We start from the raw sequence: 20,243 nt of genomic DNA, 5'->3' as shown, positions 1-20,243 counted from the left end.
TGGGTCCAGGACTGGGACCTGGCTCCTGCCCCCTCCGCCAAGACCAGCCCAGCGCGAGCAGCTGCGCGTTCAGAGAGCCCGGGAACTCGCCCTTTCCGAGTCCAGCCCCCATCCAGCGCTCACACCAGCACTGCCCACACTGCTCCACGTCCACGCGGGGCTCCCGGGCAGGCGGCCGGTCTGAACTGAGATGTGGCTTCAAATCTTAGCACCAAAAAGTGCAAATCACGCAACAGTAACTTGCTCGGTACGTTCATCCTTCGTTAGTGATCGCACACGGCTCGCTCTGGCTCAGACGAAGAAGGGTGGTCGCAGGAAGTAACCTCGCCTGTTCCTTTCTGCGTCTCAGCTGTGGGTTCGGGAAGCAGGGGTGCATGTGGCCCACGCACGGTACCGTGTCGCGGGGGCCAGGTCTCACGCTCCTCCCCGCTGCCACTCACGAACCACGCTCCCAGGAAAACCTCTCCAGCAGGCCCAAAGAGACGGCGAGCTCGCCACACGTGCTGCTGCCCAGCAGGCCCATCGGGAGCCGCCTCACAAAGATGGACACTGGCGCGACACCCAGGCTCTCCTGGGGACCACAGCCCCGGCCTGGGGTCACACGGGGAGCAGGAGGGAATGTGAAGGTGGAGACCCCGAGAGGCCCCTGGGCCCAGAGAGCTCCCATGCACGCGACGCCACACAGAGCCACCTCTGCTCCCCCAGCCACTGCTGCTGCCTCTAACAGACCCGACCGACTGTAACACGAGCCACGTCTAAGGAAGCTCAGGAGCGAGTGTACCTCGCGTATCTCACAGCTGCTGGGCCCTCAGACAGAAACAGAATCTGGCAGAGAATTCGGTAAAGAAGAGACAGAAATATGCCCCAACAAAGGGGAAGCCAGCTGCTACACAGCAGACTCTGCAAGGGACCTATTTGTCTGATTCACGCTCCGGAAACACAGCTGCCCTAAGGACCACTTCCTTCCTGGCCGCCAAGACGGAGGTCAGTCAACTTCAATCACGGGCACACGCCCCCCCACCCCACCCCAGACACCAGGCACAGCGGGACAGAGCGGCTCACAGCGTGGCCTGGCCTAGACGCCAAAAAGAAAACTGGGTTTGTTTGGGTTTTCTGCCTTTTTGTCTTTTTAGGGCCGCACCTGCGGCACATGGAGGTTCCCAGGCTAGGGGTCGAATCGGAGCTGTCGCTGCTGGCCTACAGCACAGCCACAGCCACGCCGGATCCGAGCCACGTCTGCCACCTACACCACAGCTCACGGCAACTCCAGATCCTTAACCCACTGAGGGAGGCCAGGGATTGAACCCGAAACCTCATGGTTCCTAGTTGGATTCGTTTCTGCTGCACCATGATGGGAACTCCAGAAAACCGGGTTTAAAAAGAAACTGGAACCCTTGTGAAAAACGGCGCATCCACTGTGGAAAAGTCAGGCAGTTCCTCCAAGAGCGGAACCCAGAGTCCCCAAGTGCCCCGGCAAACCCACCTCCGGGAACGCGCCCCCAAAGAGCTGAAGAGAGACTGCACAGGTGCCGCTCGCTCACACTCACGGCGGGACTGGTCACCGCAGCCAAAGGCGGAACCGACCCAAACGGCGGCACCGGCGGAGCCGATAAAGCACGTGCAGCTCTCACCCAACGCTGCGACGCGCCCGCCTCCACCTCACGGAGGGGGACCGGCCGCAACACCCTGGACCCTGGCGCCATCACGCCCAGGGGACCCGCTGCAAGGGTCCTGCTCCCCTGCACCCCGGGGTGGCCAAGTTCATGGACAGGACAGGAGGGGCCCGGAGTGGGAGCGCCGCGCACGGTGGACGCAGGCCTGGCTCCGCAAAGCGAAGGCCTCGGGCGAGTGGGGGGCAGCGCCCGGCAAGGGAACGCCCTAACGTGCTGAACTTAAAGCCGGCTCGCACGGGAGGCTCTGGCCGCGTGTATTTCACCACCAGCACCCGCGCACTGCCGCACGGCCGCCACGCTCACCGCGCGGCTTCGAAACAAAGAGCGAAGATTACGGTGAGAACACCGACGGGGACGCCCCCCCGGGGGGGCCCACTTCCCTTCCTCTGACCCGGGGAGCAGGCAGCCAGGCCCTGGGCCCGGGCTCACTTGTCAATGGTGGCGTCCCTCTCCCGGGAGGCGGCCGTCTGTCCCCACTCGGCCCGGCGCAGCTGCACCTCCAGGCCCTCGCAGCGCGCCTGCAGCTCCAGGGCCCGGGCCTCGGCCGCCCGCAGCTGCTCCTCGTGCGCGCTCTCGGCCGCCGCCAGCGCCGCGTCTCTCTCCCGGGCCAGACGGTCCAGCTCCTCGTGCCTGAAACACAGCAGCAGCGTCCCGGGCAGCTCGCGGGGCCCCGGAGCCCTGGAGCCGGGTGCTGAGCGGAACAGACTCCGTCTCAAGGAGACGGCGGCTGCTGAGCGTCGCGAAGCGGAGGAGGCGCTGCTCGCTCTGCACCTTCATTCTGTTCGGTTGCAAAGAATCGTGAGAAGCCCCAGCGCTGCTCCGAGAGACGAGAGACGGCTGGCTCAACGTCTCCTCCCAGTCACTCAGCTCACTTATCTTGCCGACTGGCCAGTGTGTCCCACCGTCTCGGGGCAAAAGCTCTGCCCAGGCCCGTCGCGGGGCCGTTCCTTTCCGGCGGGCCACACGCGTCCTCCTCACCGCGGCACAAGCCGGGTCGGGTCCAGACGGCCGGGGAAGCAAGGGAGTTATTTCCCAACTGCTTGCTTTCATGCCCCTCGGTTAGTTTTTCTCCACACAGGTCCCTCGTCACCTCGGCCGCGTGTGCGCCTGCCGGTCCCGCGGCAGGGGAGGGACGGGGGTCTGCGTGCGCCCGGCTCCGACCGGGCCGTTCGTTTCAAGGAGGCACGTGGACGAGGGCGAACTGCCCTCGCCCCCCCCACGCGGAAACACGCCCCCTGGAAGGGAGCGCGAAGGCTGACCCGGACGAGGGACCCACAGCAGGCCTGGGACCTTCTGCCGCCTGGGGGGGTACCGTGCTCCCCAAACTGGCACGAGACACACTCACTTCCTCCTGAGCGTTTCCTCTTCTTTTTTCCTGGTGACACGTGCCCAGCGAAGTGTCCCCTCTAAGTCCTTTATCCTGGAAAGAATCGGCCCCCAGTGGGGAGGCAGATAAGGCCGCAGCACAGCCTGAGCCAGACGGGCGGATGCCTCCAGACCAAGTCCAGATGCTCAACACGGCAGCCACGTCCACCCACGGGGCAGGGCTGGGGGGCACACCTGGCGTCCTTCACGGCGGCCAGGTCCCTGAGCTCCAGCTCTTTGCGCTGCAGCTGGCCCGCCAGCTCGGCACGCGCCGCCTCCGTGCTCTGCAGGGACTCCGCCGCCTGTGCCCCGGCCTCTCTCAGGGCCGCCAGCTCCTTGTTCAACAGCTTGACCTTGGAGAGGGCAGACATTCAAAATGAGGCTGTAAGCGGAACAAGATGAGGCGTGAGGACAGCCTCACTGTCTTACCAGGAGCAGCAGAGAAGAAAGCCTGGAACTCAGGGGCCGTGAACCAGTGGGAGCCTCCTCAGGCGCTCCCAGCATGTGGGGTCCCGACCCCGGCCGGCCTGTAGGCGCTGGACTCACACGGCAGGGGTGGTTTAGGGACGGGGCTCCCGTGAGGGCTCAGGCGGCCCGGGCTGGGACCGCGGGCTACAGGGGCTGGTGGCGGGGGCAGGGGTCTGTCTTACTAAGGCCTGGCTGGATGCTGCCCAGGGCAACCAGCTGGGGCCCTGGGCCCAAGCCAGGTGTCACCCCCGCTTCCTCGTCCCCCACACACCCCTGTCCCCTCCAGGCTGGTCCTTGTCTCAGTGAGTGGTTCTGGCGCCTGCCCTGGGCTGGGGTGGGGGCAGCACTTTAGAGAACTCGAGTTCGGGTGTTGGGGGCGTGAAGCACAGACAGGCCTCCTGAGAGCTGGGATGGGCAGCATCCCCACACAGGCCCATTCTTGGGGTCCGGGTCACCCCCCACAGGCCCACGCTCAGGGTCCCAGGTCACCCCCCAAAGGCCCATTCTCAGGGGTCCAGGGTCACCGCCACACAGGCCCACTCTCAGGGGTCCTGGGTCACCCCCCACACAGACCCACTCTCAGGCTCCAGGGTCACCCCCACACAGGCCCACTCTCAGGGGCCCCGTGTCACCCCCACACAGGCCCACTCTCAGGGTCCCGGTCACCCCACACAGGCCCACTCTCAGGGTCCTGGGTCACCCCCACACAGGCCCATTCTCAGGGGTCCCAGGAAGCCACAGGCCAAGGACAGGGCTTACAAGAGGGCATTTTATTCTGGGGGTGCCGCTTCCTGGAGGCCGGGTAACAGGACCTGACACAGCAGCTACCGCAGCACCCACATGTCACCCCAGCCCCTGTATAAAGGGGCCTTGGTGTGAACCCTAACTCCCAAGGGGCTTCCCAGCTCCGAGGGGACCAGGCACAGCTGCAGGGCGGCGCTACCTTGAGCTCGTGCGCCCGGACCACATTGCTCATGCTGTCGGCCTGCAGGCGGAACCCGTGCTCCCGCTTCTGCATCTCGGATTCAAACTCCTGGAGCAGCTCCTGGAACAGGAAGGGCTCGTGGTGAGAGCGCCACGTGGGGCCCCCTGGAGCACGCAGTCCACAGCGACCTGTGACCCTGCACAGAGGGCATCAGCGGGTTCGCGGTGCCCCGGCCGCCTACGTGGGCAGGTCCCGGCGGTGCCGGGCACAGACAGCTGCTGGTGGCTCAGAGGAGAGGCACCAGGCCCGCCAGCCGCCCTCCCAGCCCACGGCCGTTGGTCGCTGGTTCCCGTCTGTCTCGAGCAGGCGCCCCCCGACGCCTGACACCGGCTCACGGCTCCAACCCCTGGCTCTGGCTGCCCTGGCTTCTGAGCCTCACTCCAGGCTGAGTCCACGAGGCCCAGGTACAAGAACCACTGGACCACGACCACCGCCCTGCAGCTTTCAATCCCAACTCCTGACCCCGCCCCCTCATCACTTCCCTGTCCACGTCCCAGGTCACCCCCACAGCGTGACCCTCTCTGGGGTCCCCCGGGCCACCACCCCCCTGCAGCTCTCCTGGGTCCAGAGGCCTCCCCTCTTGGGTCATTCCTGCCAGAAAGGACCTTCCTGCCCCTCGTCTCGTCCCAGGCTCCCATTTCCGCTTCTAGTGCGAAGCTGCCGGTCAGCCCTGGGGCCAGGGAGCCTGCCCTGCCCGGGCCTCCTCCTCCAGGCAGGCTGCTCTGCGCCATCTCTTGGTTCTCAGACTCAGAGGAGAAAGTGGGGCAGGAGTTCCCGTTGTGGTGCAGAGGAAACGCATCCGACTAGGAACCATGAGGACTCGGATTCGATCCCTGGCCTCCCTCAGTGGGTTAAGGATCTGGTGTTGCCGTGAGCTGTGGTGGAGGCCGGCAGCTGCAGCTCCAATTCGACCCCTAGCCTGGGAACCTCCATATGCCGCGGGTGCGGCCCTAAAAAGACAAAAAATAAAACAAAGGAAAGTGAGGCAGCCTTAGGCTGAGCCCTTGTCCCCCCCGCAACAGCACCCCACACAGCACTCACTCAGTGGTCACGCTCCAGCCACCCCACGGGCGGCCGTGGCCGAGCCGGGCGGTGCACACCCCCACATGTGGGCTGGGCCCCCCGCTTACAGCTCCCCCCAAGACACCGAAGACCTCGTCCCAAGTCTCCTAGCCCAGCTGCGCTTGTGGGGTTGGGGCCTGGCGGTACCTTTGGGTGTTTTTTGTCTTTTTGCCTTTTCTAGGGCCGCTCCCGCGGCATATGGAGGTTCCCAGGCTAGGGGTCAAATCGGAGCTGCAGCCCCGGCCTACACCAGAGCCACAGCAACGTGGGATCCGAGCCGCGTCTGCGACCTACGCCACAGCTCACGGCAACGCCAGGTCCTTAACCCACTGAGCGAGGCCAGGGATGGAAGCCACGTCCTCGTGATTCCTAATCGGATTCGTTAACCACTGCGCCATGACAGGAACTCCGGGCGGTACCTTTGTTGGCGGCGTCCCTGTCTGCTCGGTACACCCCGCCCCCGCCCCGTTCTCCCCTGCAGGGTCCCGGAATTTCCGTCGCGGGTGAACCCTGGATTCATCCTCCGTGTCTTTTAAATGTTCTCTAGGATGTTCTGTCTTTTCTTCTATTTCCTGAATTTAGTTTTCAAATCATACTTCTAATTGTCACAATCCTTCTTGTTCTGATGCCCTTTCTCCTGGCATCCTGTTCTCGAGTTTTGGACACAAAACACAACTCTGGGGGTGCTCGTCACAGGGCGCCCCGCAGCACGCCCTGAGAGGCTGAAAACGAAGCGCTAGCGGGTGAGGGGCCCTGTCCCCACCGCCGGTTCCAACAGGCTCAAGTTCTCGCCTGGGGGAGGGCACAGAATGAGCCCGGGAAGGAGGAACACGGCCAGCCCTCCTCCAGGGCTGCCTGCGGGGCCCAGAGCCACAGGCAGACAGCTGCACCGGCAAGGACGGGCAGGGCCACGCTCGGGCAGGGCCACGCGCACAGCCTGGGCCGCCGTCTCCCTGCTGGCCAGGCAGCCCACCCCGTCGCCTCACACCTGAGTGGACCACACGGTGGCCGGTTTTGGGGTCACCGCCTCAGGAGTCGTCTCCGTCCTACCCGGGTCACTTCCCCCGTCTCCCTGGGCTTCTTCTCGTGTTGTGGGCATTGCTGCTGCATGATCCCCCTCAGCTGTAAGCCTCTCCTCCGGACTGAGGCAACAGAGAGCTCACTGGGACGTCAAAATTAAAGACACCTGCTTCTCATGCGCGACAGGAAAAGAGGAGGCACAGAGTGAGAAGCTACTTCAAATGTATGCATCTAAAGATGAGCTTCTGGGAGGTCCCGTCGTGGCGCAGCGGGTAACAAATCCGACTAGGAACCAGGAGGATGTGGGTTCGATCCCTGGCCTCGCTCAGTGGGTTAAGGATCCGGCGTTGCCGTGAGCTGTGGTGTAGGTCGCAGCCGCGGCTTGGATCCTGCATTGCTGTGGCTCTGGTGTAGGCCAGTGCTGCAGCTCCGATTCGACCCCTAGCCTGGAAACCTCCATATGCTGAGGGAGCGGCCCAAGAAATGGCAAAAAAAAAAAGATGTGTTTCTGGAGTACACAAGAAGCACTCTTACACATTGATAATGCGAAAATAAGGAGTTCCCTGGTGGCCTAATGGTTAAGGACCCGGCACTGTCACTGCTGGGGCTTGGGTTGCTGCGGTGCTGCAGGCCTGCTCCCTGGCCTGGGAGCTTCTGCCTGCCGTGGGTGCGGCCAAATAATAATAGGAAGACAAATAACAAGTTGAACAGACACGTCCCAAAAGAAGACGTGTGACAACGAGCGCAGGAAAAGGCGCTCAGACGCTGATCATCAGGAGTGCTCAAGCCACAGCCCGGCACGACTACGGGCCCACGAGACGGGGGACAGAGAGAGACCGACGGCGCCGAGGGCCGGGACCGGAGCGACCAGAAGGCCCATCTGTGAAACGCCCCAACCGTCCAGGAAGACGGCTGGGCAGGCTCTGACGTCAGAGCCAAGCCAGCACCGCATGGCGGTCACCGAGCCCGCGCCCGAGGATGCGTGCGGCGGCACGGCCGGGGAACAGAGCAGCCCGAGCGCCCACACAGCTGCAGGGCACCGGGCAGAGAAGGGACGAGCTACGCCCACCCGACAGACAGACGGGATGCCTCAGACAGCCGGCAGGAGCCACCTCCCAGCTCCCGGAGCAGGGAGCCCCCAGCCGGGGGGCGGGGGGTGCTCCTGCTGGTTGCACAGGAGAACCTGCCTGGAACCCTGTGGAAGCACACGCTTAGCACGGGTGCCGGGGCCGTAGGAAATTACAGCTCAGCAGGGCTGAGTCCTCCGGGAGGTGACGAGGGCGCATCACCCCCACGTCAGACCTGCGCTGCAGGCACAGGGGCCCGCAGGGCCGCCTTGCTTCTCCCCCTGGGCAATTCAGCTTCTTGAAAGAAAGCTGCACCGAGCTTCTGCCGGAGCCTGGGAACCCCATCTGCACGCGAGGGGGTCCTGGCCCCAACTGCGGACCTCCGACCCCCGTCTGGCCGCACGGCACACGCAGGCCCCTGGCCTCCTGAGCCCTAAGCCCTCGCGGTGGTGCTCCTGCCCCCATCACCGCTGTGGGGCCTCACCGCCCTGGTCCTTTATCATCCCGTTTCCAGCGGCGTCGGAAGAGTGGACAAGCGTGGCCGACGTGCCACACGGACCAGAGGCCTGGACACAGCCGCACCAAGTACCCAGTGAGGGAGAGAGTCACACTGGAACGGGTCAGTGCGACTCCAGTCCCTCTCCTGCCCTAGAATCCCACAGCGACTCCATCCGGCACCGTGCTGAGCGGGGCGCAGATGACACTCATTCCCGCGGGCCAGCTGCCCAGACGCCGGCCAGCGCGAGGAGCTCACGCCAGGGACGAGGCGGTGAGGACCGGCTTGAAGTCACGGACAGCACAGCACACTAGCGGATTCGAGATCTCTGACCAAGTAACAGCACCTGCTTTTTTCTTTTCGGCTGCCCCTGCGGCATGCACAAGTTCCAGGGCCAGGGATCAAAACTGCGCCACGGCGGCAACCAGAGCCACAGCAGTGGCAAGGCCAGGTCCTTAACCCACTGAGCCACCAGGGACCTCCCCAGGGGCCTGCCTTGAAGAGGCCTGGACAACTCCCAAGAAGGGGGTCTGGGAGAGGCCGATACACACACAGCAGCCTCCCCGCCATCCTCAGCGACACTGCGCAGAAACACAGCTACAGACACGAGCGTCACACTTTCTAATCCTCTGCGAAGCGAGATGCAGTAGGGGCACGCGAGAGACTGGGATCAGGACAGAAGGATCCCAGGTCGCTCCTTCCAGCACTCTTCACAACAGCGAAGCCCTTGGTCCTGCCCCAGGTTCCGCAGGCCACGGCCGCCAGGGGGCAGGAGGCCCGCAGGCCCGCGGCGGGAAGCAGTTGGTGCGAAGGCAACGAGGCGCTGCGTCCAAGGCCAGCCGGCCCACGCCTCACCACCCTCTCTGCTGCCCCCACCCCGTCTGACGTCCCCTCCCCTTCCTGGTCCTTGCATTCAAGGCTCACCCTTTGGGGAGCCCCAGGCTCTCAGCTCTGAACCTGTGACGCCCCCACCTCCCACGCAGCCTGACCAGCCCCACCCCGACCCCCCGCTCCCTGCTGGGCTCCCGAGGTCGGCCCTCAGCTCCAAAGCGCCTGCCTCGTGGCCCGCCTGCCCTCTCAGCGTGTGTCCCCACCTGCCCGCTGCTGTGGGGCTCAGCCCACCTCTCACCAGTGCTGCAGCAGCCTCGGGGCCCCACAGCCTGTCCTCAGTGCAACAGCAGAGGACCCTTTAAAAAGCACCCAAGAGCGTCTCCGCTCACCTGGAGCACAGGCCTCCCCCGAGGGCCTGGGAGGGCCACGCCGCCCCGCCTCGGCCTGGGGAACCTGAACTCTGGCCCCAGGCACCCGTGCTCCCTCCCACACCCCCGGCACCTGCAGGCTTGCGCTCACATGCTCACATGTCCTCTTCCCCCCCGGGGCCCCGCCTCCGTGTCCCTCCGTGGCTTCCCCCCAGGGACGGTGCTGTTCCGCCTGCACTGTGCACCCAGGGCGGGCGGGGCCGGTGCTCAGGCCCAACCCTGGGCCCGGGGCGGGGGCCTGGCAGAGACCGTTTGTTACAGGATGAGTAAGCCCATGAGCTGTTCTGTTTCTCCTCCAATGGCTTCTAATCCTGTGACTGCCAACCAGCAAGGGAAAAGCTTCCCCAAGTCCACCGTCTACAACCTGCAGGCCCAACCAAGCGCTAAGCAGGGTAACTCGGTGCCTGTCGTCTTCTGTTTCTTTCCCGAAGGAAAGCTCACTGTCAGCACTGAGTGCGTTCACCCTCCGACGGGTGGACAGTGTGCCCACAGAGCCTCAAACGGAGACAGCAAAGCGGCTAGGGAAGCCCCAAGGCGGACAGAGGCGGCGTGGGCCCGGCTGCCCGGCCCAGAGAGCCCCTGGCAATGGGGGAGCCGGGCGCCCTCTCCTTCGCTCCGGAGACAGCGCCGGAGTGAAAACCCAGTCTGGAGCGCCCTCCTCACGGCCGCGAGGGCGCAAAGCCAGAACGAGCCTGAGTCTCAGCAAGGGCTGCGTGTGGACAGGCGGGGCTGCCCCCAGAGACCCAGGCCAGCGGCCACAGCTCCCCCGGGTCACCGCTGCCTCCCAGGGCCACGGCCCCCGCCTGGCCGGAGCCCTTCCGAAGCGCCGTCTTTGGAAGCCTCCCTTGAGGGACACGAGTCACAGCTGGGCTTTTCCTGGCCACCCAGCTCAGGCCCCAGTGACCTTGGGCTGTTTCCAAAAGTCAGACTGGCCCCGAGGATCCCACAGGAAAGCCCTCCGAGGAAGCTCAGGGAAGGGCGTCGCGCGCAGCACCGAGGACGGGGCTTCCAGACCCGGGCGGAGGCGGGGGGGTGGGGGTGGGGGGGGCGCTCTCTGCCGCCGGCCACGCGGGAGGCTCGGGCAGGTGCCTGTCTACCCTGACCGATGGGCACAGCATGGCTCACGATGCTGCCCTATCTCAGGGCACTGGCGCGGGGCCGAGGATGGCGGGGCGGGGGGGGGCTGTCCTTGAGAACTGCGGGGCCCTGCCCAGCACAGAGCAGCACAGGCTGGTGTAGGAACACACCTGCCCCGCGGCACGTCTCCTGGGAAACCAGGGCCCGAGCTCGGGTCCAGTGGCTCACTCAGCATCACTCCGAGGGCACAGCAAGGCTGACGTCTAGATCCAGTTCCTTCTCCAATATCACAGACACGAGGCTAAAAATAAGGCGTGAGTAGTTGCCCCAAGACAGGCCGACAGCGCCCGAGTTCACACGTTTGGGTGTCTCGGGCTCAAATGACAGCTCTGCCACTTACTAAGATGGGTCCTGGGCGGGTTACTTAACACCTCTGGACCTCAGGCCCCCGTGTCTGTAAAATGTAGATCAAAACTGGCCTCTGCCGGAGTTCCCTTCGTGGTTCAGTGGTTAACAAACCCAACTAGGAACCATGAGGATGCGGGTTCAATCCCTGGCCTTGCTCAGTAGGTCGGGGATCCAGTGTTGCCGTGAGCTATGGCGTAGGCCGGCAGCTGCAGCTCCCATTCAGCCCGTAGCCTGGGAACTGCCATGTGCCGCAGGTGTGGCCCTAAAAAGACAAAGCAACAACAATAACAACAAACGTGTTGAGCAGATAAATTCACCCCCCTGCTCGAGGAGCGTCATGGAGGCAGTTTCCATCAACACCAGCCACTGCTTCGATGACGCAAGTTCGGCGCCTCCTGGGAAGAGACCAAGGGACCCCAGGCCCCTGCACGCGCGCAGCTCTGCTGGACGTGCGCTTTGGCCGCACATGTGAAGGAGAGGCTCCCGCAAACCCCACACAGCTAAGACCTGCGGAGGTGGAGGCCGAGTTTCAAGGACACCGAGGAGAAATCTGGGTGACAGGTTTAAGTGTCACCAGTCAGCTGACGCATCTATATTTAAACTTATGATCATTTACTGTTTTGTTGAAAGAAATGCAGTTACTACAGTTTGTGTTCCCAGGTCTTTTCTACAGTAAGTCTCTCTGGATTTAACTTCAAATACCTTTTTCTGAAATAAATAAAGGAGGAAATGTTGATTGATTTCTGAGGAAAGAGAACCCTGGAGTCAGCACCGAGGAAGACTGAGACACCCCATCCCACTTCCTGCAGCCCTCAGGGTACCAGGTGGCGACAAAACGACCATCTTCTCCACCTGGTACAATTCTGCTGTCAGAGCGGGCAGGCGGGCAACCGAAGAGGGACTGGAGCCTCGCTCCACCTGCCAGGCCCCACCTGCCCCTGCAACGAGCCCAGCCCACCTGCTGCACCAGCCCCTGAGACCCCGCCCCCACTGCACCAGCCCCTGAGACCCCCCCACTGCACCAGCCCCTGAGACCCCCCCACTGCACCAGCCCCTGAGACCCCCCCCACTGCACCAGCCCCTGAGACCCCCCCCACTGCACCAGCCCCTGAGACCCCCCCCACTGCACCAGCTCCTGAGACCCCCCCGCTGCACCAGCCCCTGAGAACCCCCCCACTGCACCAGCCCCTGAGACTCCCCCGCTGCACCAGCCCCTGAGAACCCCCCCACTGCACCAGCCCCTGAGACCCCCCCGCTGCACCAGCCCCTGAGAACCCCCCCACTGCACCAGCCCCTGAGACCCCCCCCCAACTGCACCAGCCCCTGAGACCCAGCCCCACCCCACCTGCCGCTGCAGGGCGAGCTCGCCGTCCAGCTCCTCCAGCCTCCGCTCCAGCTTCCACTTCAGGTTTCTGTACTGCTCCTGCTGCTGGTCCAGCTCACTGTTCCTGTCACTGGGTGAAAAACACGGTGTTTGGAAAGTCACAATGAACAGCCTCCAAAGTACACATTTGCAGGGTCACCTGTGCAAACATGAAGTGATAGGTTTCACTTTTGCAGGTGGCTCTGGCAGGACACTTGGGGTCTGCATACCACACGTAGACAGGTGGCTGCCTGCAGAAGAGAATGTGACGTGGGACCCAGGCTCTCACGACGTAATTCCCAAAGTGCCCAGGACACAATCAAAAGTACCGGCCATGCCGAGAACCAGGAAAACCTCCACTTGAAGGAGAAAAGAAAACCGACAGACACTAACACCAAGATGACGCGGATGCCGAAATTACCTAACGAGGATTTTAAAGCAACTGTCAAAAACGCTTCAACAAGCAATTTCATATAATCTTTTTTTTTTTTTTTTTTTTTTTTCCGGCCGTGCCCGTGGCATGCGGAAGTCCCCAGGCCAGGGCTCGAACCTGCACCACAGCAGCAACCTGAGCCATAACAGTGACCACACCAGATCCTTAACAGATCCAGTGCACCACAGGAGAACTCCCAGACAGCCTTAAGACAAACGGAAAACAGAGACTCTCAGCAAAGAAAAAGAAAACACAACAAAGAATGAAATGGAAACCTGAGCACTGAAAAGCACCACCCCAAAACGGAGGGCAGTCCGGTTGGGCGGCCGGCGGAGCAAATCCGTCAGAGGAAGAAGGAGGACAGAGCAGCAGAAGCTACGGACCGAGGATCAGGGGAAACGGGCTGAAAACAAATTGAGCAGAAGCTTCAGGGGCCTATGGGAGGAGGACAAAAGAGCTGGCATTCACCCTACTGTCACTGGAGCCCCAGAACGGAAGGAAAAAGAGAGTGGGGCCCAAATGTACTTGAAGAAACAGCGGTTGAAAAGGTTCCAAATACAGTGAAAAGGAACCAAAAGCCCCGGGCAGACGCTTCACAGAAAGACACAAAGCACTTCCAGGCGAGAGCAGAGCGCGGTAGGTGAGGCCTGTCTGCCTCACCTGAGTGGAGCCCCCAGGACCTGAGGGCGCCTTCAGGGTCTCAGCCCACGTGCCTCGAGGTAGCTCACTCAGTTTTGAATGGAATCCGTATCTCACCTCATCGAAATAATCATAAGCTCAAATACGCGTTATGAAAATGATATAGATTTGCAATTCATGCGAGATTCCAAACAGCTAAACCCCGAGAGACGCCCGGGTGCGGGTGCGGGTGCGGGGGCCGGCGCGCCCGCCCTGGACCAACAGTGGGCGGGGCCGAGGCCGGGGGCGGGGCCGAGGGCCGGGGCGGGGCCGAGGGCGGGGCGCCCCTCACCTGTGCACCCGCTCCAGCTCCAGGCGATGCTCCCGCAGCCTCTGCTCCTGCTGCTGCTGCGCGTCCTCCAGCCGCCGGGCCTCGCGGGCCAGCGCCTGCCTCAGCTTGGCCACCTCGATCTGGAGCTCGCTCACCTCGGCCTGCCGGGCCTCCTCCAGGCCGCGGGCCCGGGCGAAGGCGGCGTCGTAGCGCTCCAGCTCGCGGTCCCGCTCCTCCAGCACCTGCAGGTTGTAGACGAAGTCCTCCTGCAGGCGCCGCAGCTTCGCCTGCGCCTCCTCCAGCTGGCGCTGAGCGTCCTGCAGGGCGGCCTCCTGCACCTGCCAGCGCCGAGCCTGCAGCGCCCGCCACTCCTCCTCCTTGCGAGCCAGCAGGGCGTCCAGGGCCTGGTCCTGGGGCCCAGGCGGGGGCGGCATCTCGGCTGCTGCAGCAAAGAGAAGGCGCGGGTCGGGTTCACCATTAGGAACCCCGACTTTCACCTCAGATCCCCGCCCAAGTGGCCGCTGTCCCGGAAGCGGGAGGATGCCCTGGCCGGTCACCGCTGTCCAGCCACACCGAGTCCTGCAGGGCCAGGCCGCTCCCACCGCCCTTCCTGCCCCCGCTCTCCTGGAGAGTCACCACCCAGGACCAGGTACCTCGTCCTCCGCTTCTGACCTGCTAAGCACCGATACTTTCCCAAACAATAAAGTGCCAGAAAAAAATGAACTAAAAAACCCCAGATATACGTTCCACCTTTTTTTTTTTTTTTTTTTTTGGTCTTTTTGCTATTTCTTGGGCCGCTCCTGCGGCAAATGGAGGTTCCCAGGCTAGGGGTCAAATCGGAGCTGTAGCCACCGGCCTACGCCAGAGCCACAGCAACGTGGGATCCGAGCCGCGTCTGCAAGCTACACCACAGCTCACGGCAACGCCGGATCGTTAACCCACTGAGCAAGGGCAGGGACCGAACCCGCAACCTCATGGTTCCTAGTCGGATTCGTTAACCACCGCGCCACCACGGGAACTCCTGTTCCACTTTTGAAAGTATTAAACAGCATACAACTGCGTTGTCAAACTGCCCACAAGCATCTGAGCCCCCCCCACCCTGCCCCGGTCTGCCGAGGACGACCTGCCAGGGGCCGGGCTGCCCAGGCCACAGCACACCCCCCCCCCCACCGGCACCTGCAGAACTCTCCCAGTGCAGCCGGCTGGCAGGGAAGGGGTGGATTCCGATGGGAAAAGCCACTTGGTGGGGGCCCTCCTGGCCTGGACCCACGGGCTGGGCCTGAAGCTTTGCTGCACAACCAGCCTGGAGGGTGGCCGGCTGACAGAGGTGCCCTGGCATCTTCCGGGGTGGGGGGTGTGAGAATGAAACTCTGCTCTGAGCGGCTTTCCGGGGGCTGGGTGGAGGGACAGGCATCTTGTCCCCAAAGAATCTGAAATGTCTGATTCGTTTGATTTGTTTGTTTGTGGCCTTGGCCTCGACATGAAGAAGCTCCCGGGCCAGGGCTGGAACCTGCACCAAAGCAGCAACAATGCTTAACCCCACTGAGCCACACAGGAACGCCTGATTCTGTTTTTTTTTAACCCTTTCCTTCTAGGCTTTTTATTTCTATTAAAAATATTTTTAATTGAAGTATTGTTCCTTTACATTATTATGTTAGCTTCAGGCGCACAACATAGCAATTCAATATTTCTTCCTCCAGGCTTTTATTTTAATGATTTTTTTTCCATTATAGCTGGTTTACAGTGTTCTGTCAATTTTCTACTGCACAGCAAGGTGACCCAGGCACACATATGCGTATATATTCTTTTTTCTCGCATTGTCAGGCTCCGTCACAAGTGACTGGATATGGTTCCCGAAGCCACACAGCAGGATCTCCTTGCTTATACCTTCCGAAGGCAGTAGTTTGCTGATTCATTTTATTTTGTTTTTGTGTTTCTCTCTTTTTAGGGCCACACCCATGGTATATGGAGGTTCCCAGGCTAGAAGTCCAATCAGAGCTGTGGCTGACAGCCTACGCCAGGGCCACAGCCACGCGGGATCCGAGCCGCATCTTCGGCCTACACCACAGCTCACGGTAACGCCGGATCCTTACCCCGCCAAGCGAGGCTGGGGATCGAACCCACATCCTCATGGATGACAGTCAGGCGCGTTGACTGCTGAGCCACCGCGGGGACTCCTGCCCATTCACTTTAAACGGGTCTTTTTTAAGAAGAAAAAGACACAGTGTCCCAGGTGGTCTCAAGCCACAGGGAAATACACACTCACAGGCCCTGGGGCAGAGGAGCGAGCACTCGGGGCCTGTGAGAGCACCTGTGAGCTGGAGAGGCCCCCCAGCCCCTCCCGAGGGGCACCAGCAGCATCAGTACTGGTCCCCCCGGGTCACGGCAAACATCCAGACTCGGAAACAGGAACAAGAGAACTCGGGGCGGGGGGGGGGTTCTTCTTTTAAAACGAAACAGAATTCTTTTTTTTTTAATTATTTTCTCTTAATAATGATTTTTCTTTTTTCCATTGTAGCTGGTTTACAGTGTTCTGTCAATTGTCTACTGCACAGCAAGGTGACCCAGGCACATACACGTACACATTCTTCAAAAACTAAACAGAATTCTTGATCCAGCAAACACTCTCTAACCCATTTTATTTATTCATTTATTTCGGTCTTTTCTAGGGCCTCTTCCCGCAGCATATGCAGGTTCCCAGGCTAGGGGTCGAATCGGAGCTGCAGCCGCCAGCCTACACCACAGCCACAGCCATGTAGGATCCCAGCCGCATCTGCGACCTACACCACAGCTCACAGCAACACTGGATCCTTAACCCCGTGAGCAAGGCCAGGGATGGAACCCGCAACCTCGTGGTTCCTAGTCGGATTCGCTAACCCCTGCGCCACGATGGGAACTCCCTTCTCTAACCCGTTTTAAAAGAACCCTACTTTTTAGAGACACGAGGTTCACTTCAGTCCTGAAATTACTGATAACAAAACCCAACAACTGCTCCACAATGAAACATTATCTTTAAAACCCAGTGGAAGGGGAAGCGGAAAATTTTTTCCTTTACCCAGCAGCACTCTGAGAGCACTGGTTTTACTGCGATCCAGCTCTCGGCGGGACTGCAGAGCTGCTGCCACTCCACAGCCCACATCCCTGCTCAGTTTATGAGCTGAGAGCCCTCTGCCCCGTGATCACTAATATGGCCACTAGCAGAACACATAAAACAACAGAGAAAGACAAAACAAAAACCCCAGAACCCCACCAAAAAATGATCTATGTAGTCAGAATGAGTGCTACAGGAGTTCCCTGGTGGCCTGGGGGGTTAAGGATCTACTGTTGTCCTGCTGAGGCAGAGGTTCGATCCCTGGCCCAGGTACTTCTATATGCTGTGGGCGCAGCCAGAAAAAAAAAAAAAAAAAAAAAAAGAATTACTACTATAACATCTTGGTAACGAAATGAAGAAAACAGTAAGGGAGGAATTGTCATAATGGCCTGGGCTGGTGTTTAGAGAATCCCCAAATATTCCGTCAGGACCAAAGAAAAACAGGGTGTGTTTTCTGGGAGAAGATGCATGTTGTGTGCCAGGATGCCCAGCAGACAGTGGGGACACAAAAGCTTTTCTTTTTTTTTTTGCCTTTTCTAGGGCCGCTCCTGTGGCATATGGAGGTTCCCAGGCTAGGGGTTGAATCGGAGCTGTAGCTGCCGGCCTACACCACAGCCACAGCAATGCGGGATCCAAGCTGCACCTGCGACCTACACCACAGCTCACGGCAACACCGGATCTTTAACCCACTGAGCAAGGGCAGGGATTGAACCCGCCACCTCCTGGTTCCTAGTTGGATTCGTTAACCACTGCGCCACGACGGGAACTCCCCACAAAAGCTTTTTCGACATTTGTTATCTCTGCACTTAAAACACAGAAAGTAAAATAAAAAAACACAACACAGGAGTTCCCGTCGTGGCTCAGCAATAACGAATCCGGCTAGTACCCATGAGGATGCAGGTTCGATCCCTGGCCCCGCTCAGTGGGTTAAGGATCTGGCATTGCTGTGAGGCTGTGGGGTAGGCTGGCAGCTGCAGCTCTGATTAGACCCCTAGCCTGGGAACCTCCATATGCTGCCGGTGTGGCCCTGAAAAAAAGCCAAAAAAAGGGAGAAGAAAACACAACAGGATGAACGTTAGCGGTGAGCAACAGAGGCCACGTATTTGGTGAGCACTGAGCAACGCGTCTAAGGGCTTGCTGGAAGGCAAAGCGCAGAGGAAGACAGGGTCCGTCCTAGGATTTGCACGTTTCATAAGGAAAAAGCAAGGCAATGTCTCAGGAGAAGCCCTGGCATTTCGATCCAGACGAATTCCTTATGCAGTTCTTCCTGTGAGAGCCCAGCGGGGCGCGCTTTCTCTCCACAGGGCAGTCGGGGTTACAGGGTGGCTGGTGAAAGCGGCTGCAGAAGACAAAAGGCCGAGTCTGGCCAAAGGCCAGTCTTGTGCAGGGTGCCTTCTCCACACCAGGTGACAAGGCCGACCATTGCTTCAGGCTGGTCCCACAGCCCCAAGCTTCCGGCGTTCAAGAGGAACTCAGTCTGGTCCACACACAGCAAAGTCCAACACTGAAGCACCTTGGTTTGCAGCAAAGAGGGGCTTGATTCTCCAGATGGTGGAGGGAGGGAAATGGAGCTGAAATCCACCTCCCCAGAGGCCGCGGGCTCAGGGCATTAGGGCATCAGGAAAAAAGGGCAGGCGGTCAGAGGCCTTCCTGCTGTGGCCCCGCAGCCTCGCTCAGCGGGTTAAGGATCCGGCCGTGCGGTGAGCTGCGGTGTCGGTCGCGGACACGGCTCGGATCCCGCGTTGCAGCGGCTGCAGTGCAGGCTGGCAGCTGTAACTGTGATTTCACCCCTGGCCTGGGAACCTCCACATGCCGTGTGTGCAGCCCTAAAAGGACCTTGAAAAAAGACAGCAGGCGGTCAGAGGCCTGGGGAGGGGGGGTGAGGAAAGGGGGCTGGGAGGAGGTGTGGGACTGCCCGGCACAGGTCTAACTAAGCCACAGCCCCTGCCCGCTCGGAGGGTGGAGGTGTCGCCCGCGCCCCCACGCCAAGCTGGAGGGTCCGAGGCCCCAGCCAGTCTGAACCGGCAGCGCCTGGCACTCGACTCAGGCAGACGGCTTTCTTTCTGGTCTTAAAGGTCCTGGGACGACCTTGATTAGTGGAGGCAGGTGCAGGGTTTGACGAATCCTCGGGCGCAGCTTCGTGGCATCCCGACCCACCAGGTGTGGGGAGCTCCCGGCCGGCGAAGGCGAGACGTGGACGCCAGTGTCCCCCTGCGCGCGCACCCCTTGCCCTGCGTCGCGTCCTCCTAAGAAGCTGGCGGCCCGGTCAGCAGAGCGCCTGCCGGAGCTGCCGCTGCTGAAGCTGAGGCTCCGCAGGGCGGAGGGACCCTGATTTTCCGCGTCGGGCGGAAGCGGAGGCCACCACCTGGGCCGGCGGCCCCTCCAGGCGGCGTCTGCGGGGCCGGCACCAGCCCCGGGCGGTCGGTGTGGGAACCGAGGTGAACGCGGGACGCCCGCCCGCCGGCTCGCTGGCGTCCGCGGGGACCTGGGGGCGCTTGGTGGAGGCGACGCCGGCGTCGGAGCGAGCGCAGGTGGGAGGGCGGTCAGGGCCCTAACCGCGGGGCGGCGCGGGGGCTCCGCGCGGGGCTCGCAGCAGAGCGGGCCCCGCCTCCTGCCCGGCCGCGCCCAGCACAGCGGGCCCCGCGCGCCCCCGGCGGGCTCGCTCCGTCGGTCGGTCTGTCCCCGGCGGGGACAGACGGAAGCCCCGCCCACCGGCTTGTTCAAAGTTCGACGGCGGGGCCGCTCGCCCGTCGCCCTTCCCTGCCCCTCCACACGGCAGCCCCCAGGAGGCGCTCCCAAGCTGCGTAACTTTGCGGGGACACTGTCACACCACACACACAACCGTGGGGCTCCGGCAGAAGAGCTGGGGTGGCAGGGATCTCTGCTCCCCGGTCCCCGCCCTCCAAACCACCCCTTCCTCCCAAGGCTGGAGTCTCCGCCACGTGGCTCCACCCCCAGGGGATGGGCCCGCACCTGCTGAGGCGCCGGCCCACCTGGGCTACCGTACCCGCCATGGTTTCCCCCACTCCGGCCCCTGCACTCGGCCCCAAGCCTCCACCCTTCAGAGTCGTCCCAAGAGCTGTGATCACTTGACCCTTAAGCGTGTTAAGGGTGTACCAAGGAACTAGGGGCAAACGAAGGACAATTACTTTAAAAAGTTTTGATTTCACGGAGTTCCCGTCATGGCACATCGGAAACGGAAACGAATCCAACTAGGAACCATGAGGTTGTGGGTTCGATCCCTGGCCCCGCTCAGTGGGTTAAGGATCTGGCGTTGCCGTGAGCTGTGGTGTAGGTCGCAGACGTGGCTCAGATCTCACATTGCTATGGCTCTGGCGTGGGCCGGCAGCAACAGCTCCGATTTGGCCCTTAGCCTGGGAACCTCCATATGCCATGGGTGCGGCCCTAAAAGGACAAAAGACAAAAAAAAAATTTTGATTCCAGGAGTTCCCTGGTGGCACAATAGGTTAAGGATCTGGCCTTGTCACGGCAGCAGCTCAGTCGCTGCTGTGGTGAAGGTTTGATTC

At 61.6% G+C, this 20,243-nt stretch overlaps 1 protein-coding gene across 2 annotated transcripts in view; it reads right to left on the bottom strand.

The window, feature by feature from the left end:
- CCDC57 (coiled-coil domain containing 57) overlaps positions 1 to 20,243 on the bottom strand; it is a 77,329-nt gene that overhangs the window by 49,489 nt on the left and 7,597 nt on the right. For both annotated transcript variants that reach the window (XM_021066370.1, XM_021066369.1), the window contains exons 2-7: positions 13,647 to 14,067; positions 12,226 to 12,334; positions 4,450 to 4,551; positions 3,234 to 3,391; positions 3,019 to 3,093; positions 2,103 to 2,303 (exon numbers count right to left, since the gene is read on the bottom strand). In XM_021066370.1, the coding sequence (XP_020922029.1) occupies positions 2,103 to 2,303; positions 3,019 to 3,093; positions 3,234 to 3,391; positions 4,450 to 4,551; positions 12,226 to 12,334; positions 13,647 to 14,067 (1,066 nt within the window). The remainder of the gene's footprint in view (positions 1 to 2,102; positions 2,304 to 3,018; positions 3,094 to 3,233; positions 3,392 to 4,449; positions 4,552 to 12,225; positions 12,335 to 13,646; positions 14,068 to 20,243) is intronic.

Source organism: Sus scrofa, chromosome 12 (genome assembly GCF_000003025.6).
Source record: "Sus scrofa isolate TJ Tabasco breed Duroc chromosome 12, Sscrofa11.1, whole genome shotgun sequence".
Classification (NCBI taxonomy): Eukaryota; Metazoa; Chordata; class Mammalia; order Artiodactyla; family Suidae; genus Sus; species Sus scrofa.
Note: the sequence above shows the minus strand (reverse complement) of the source record. Positions and strands in the feature narration are given on the sequence as shown.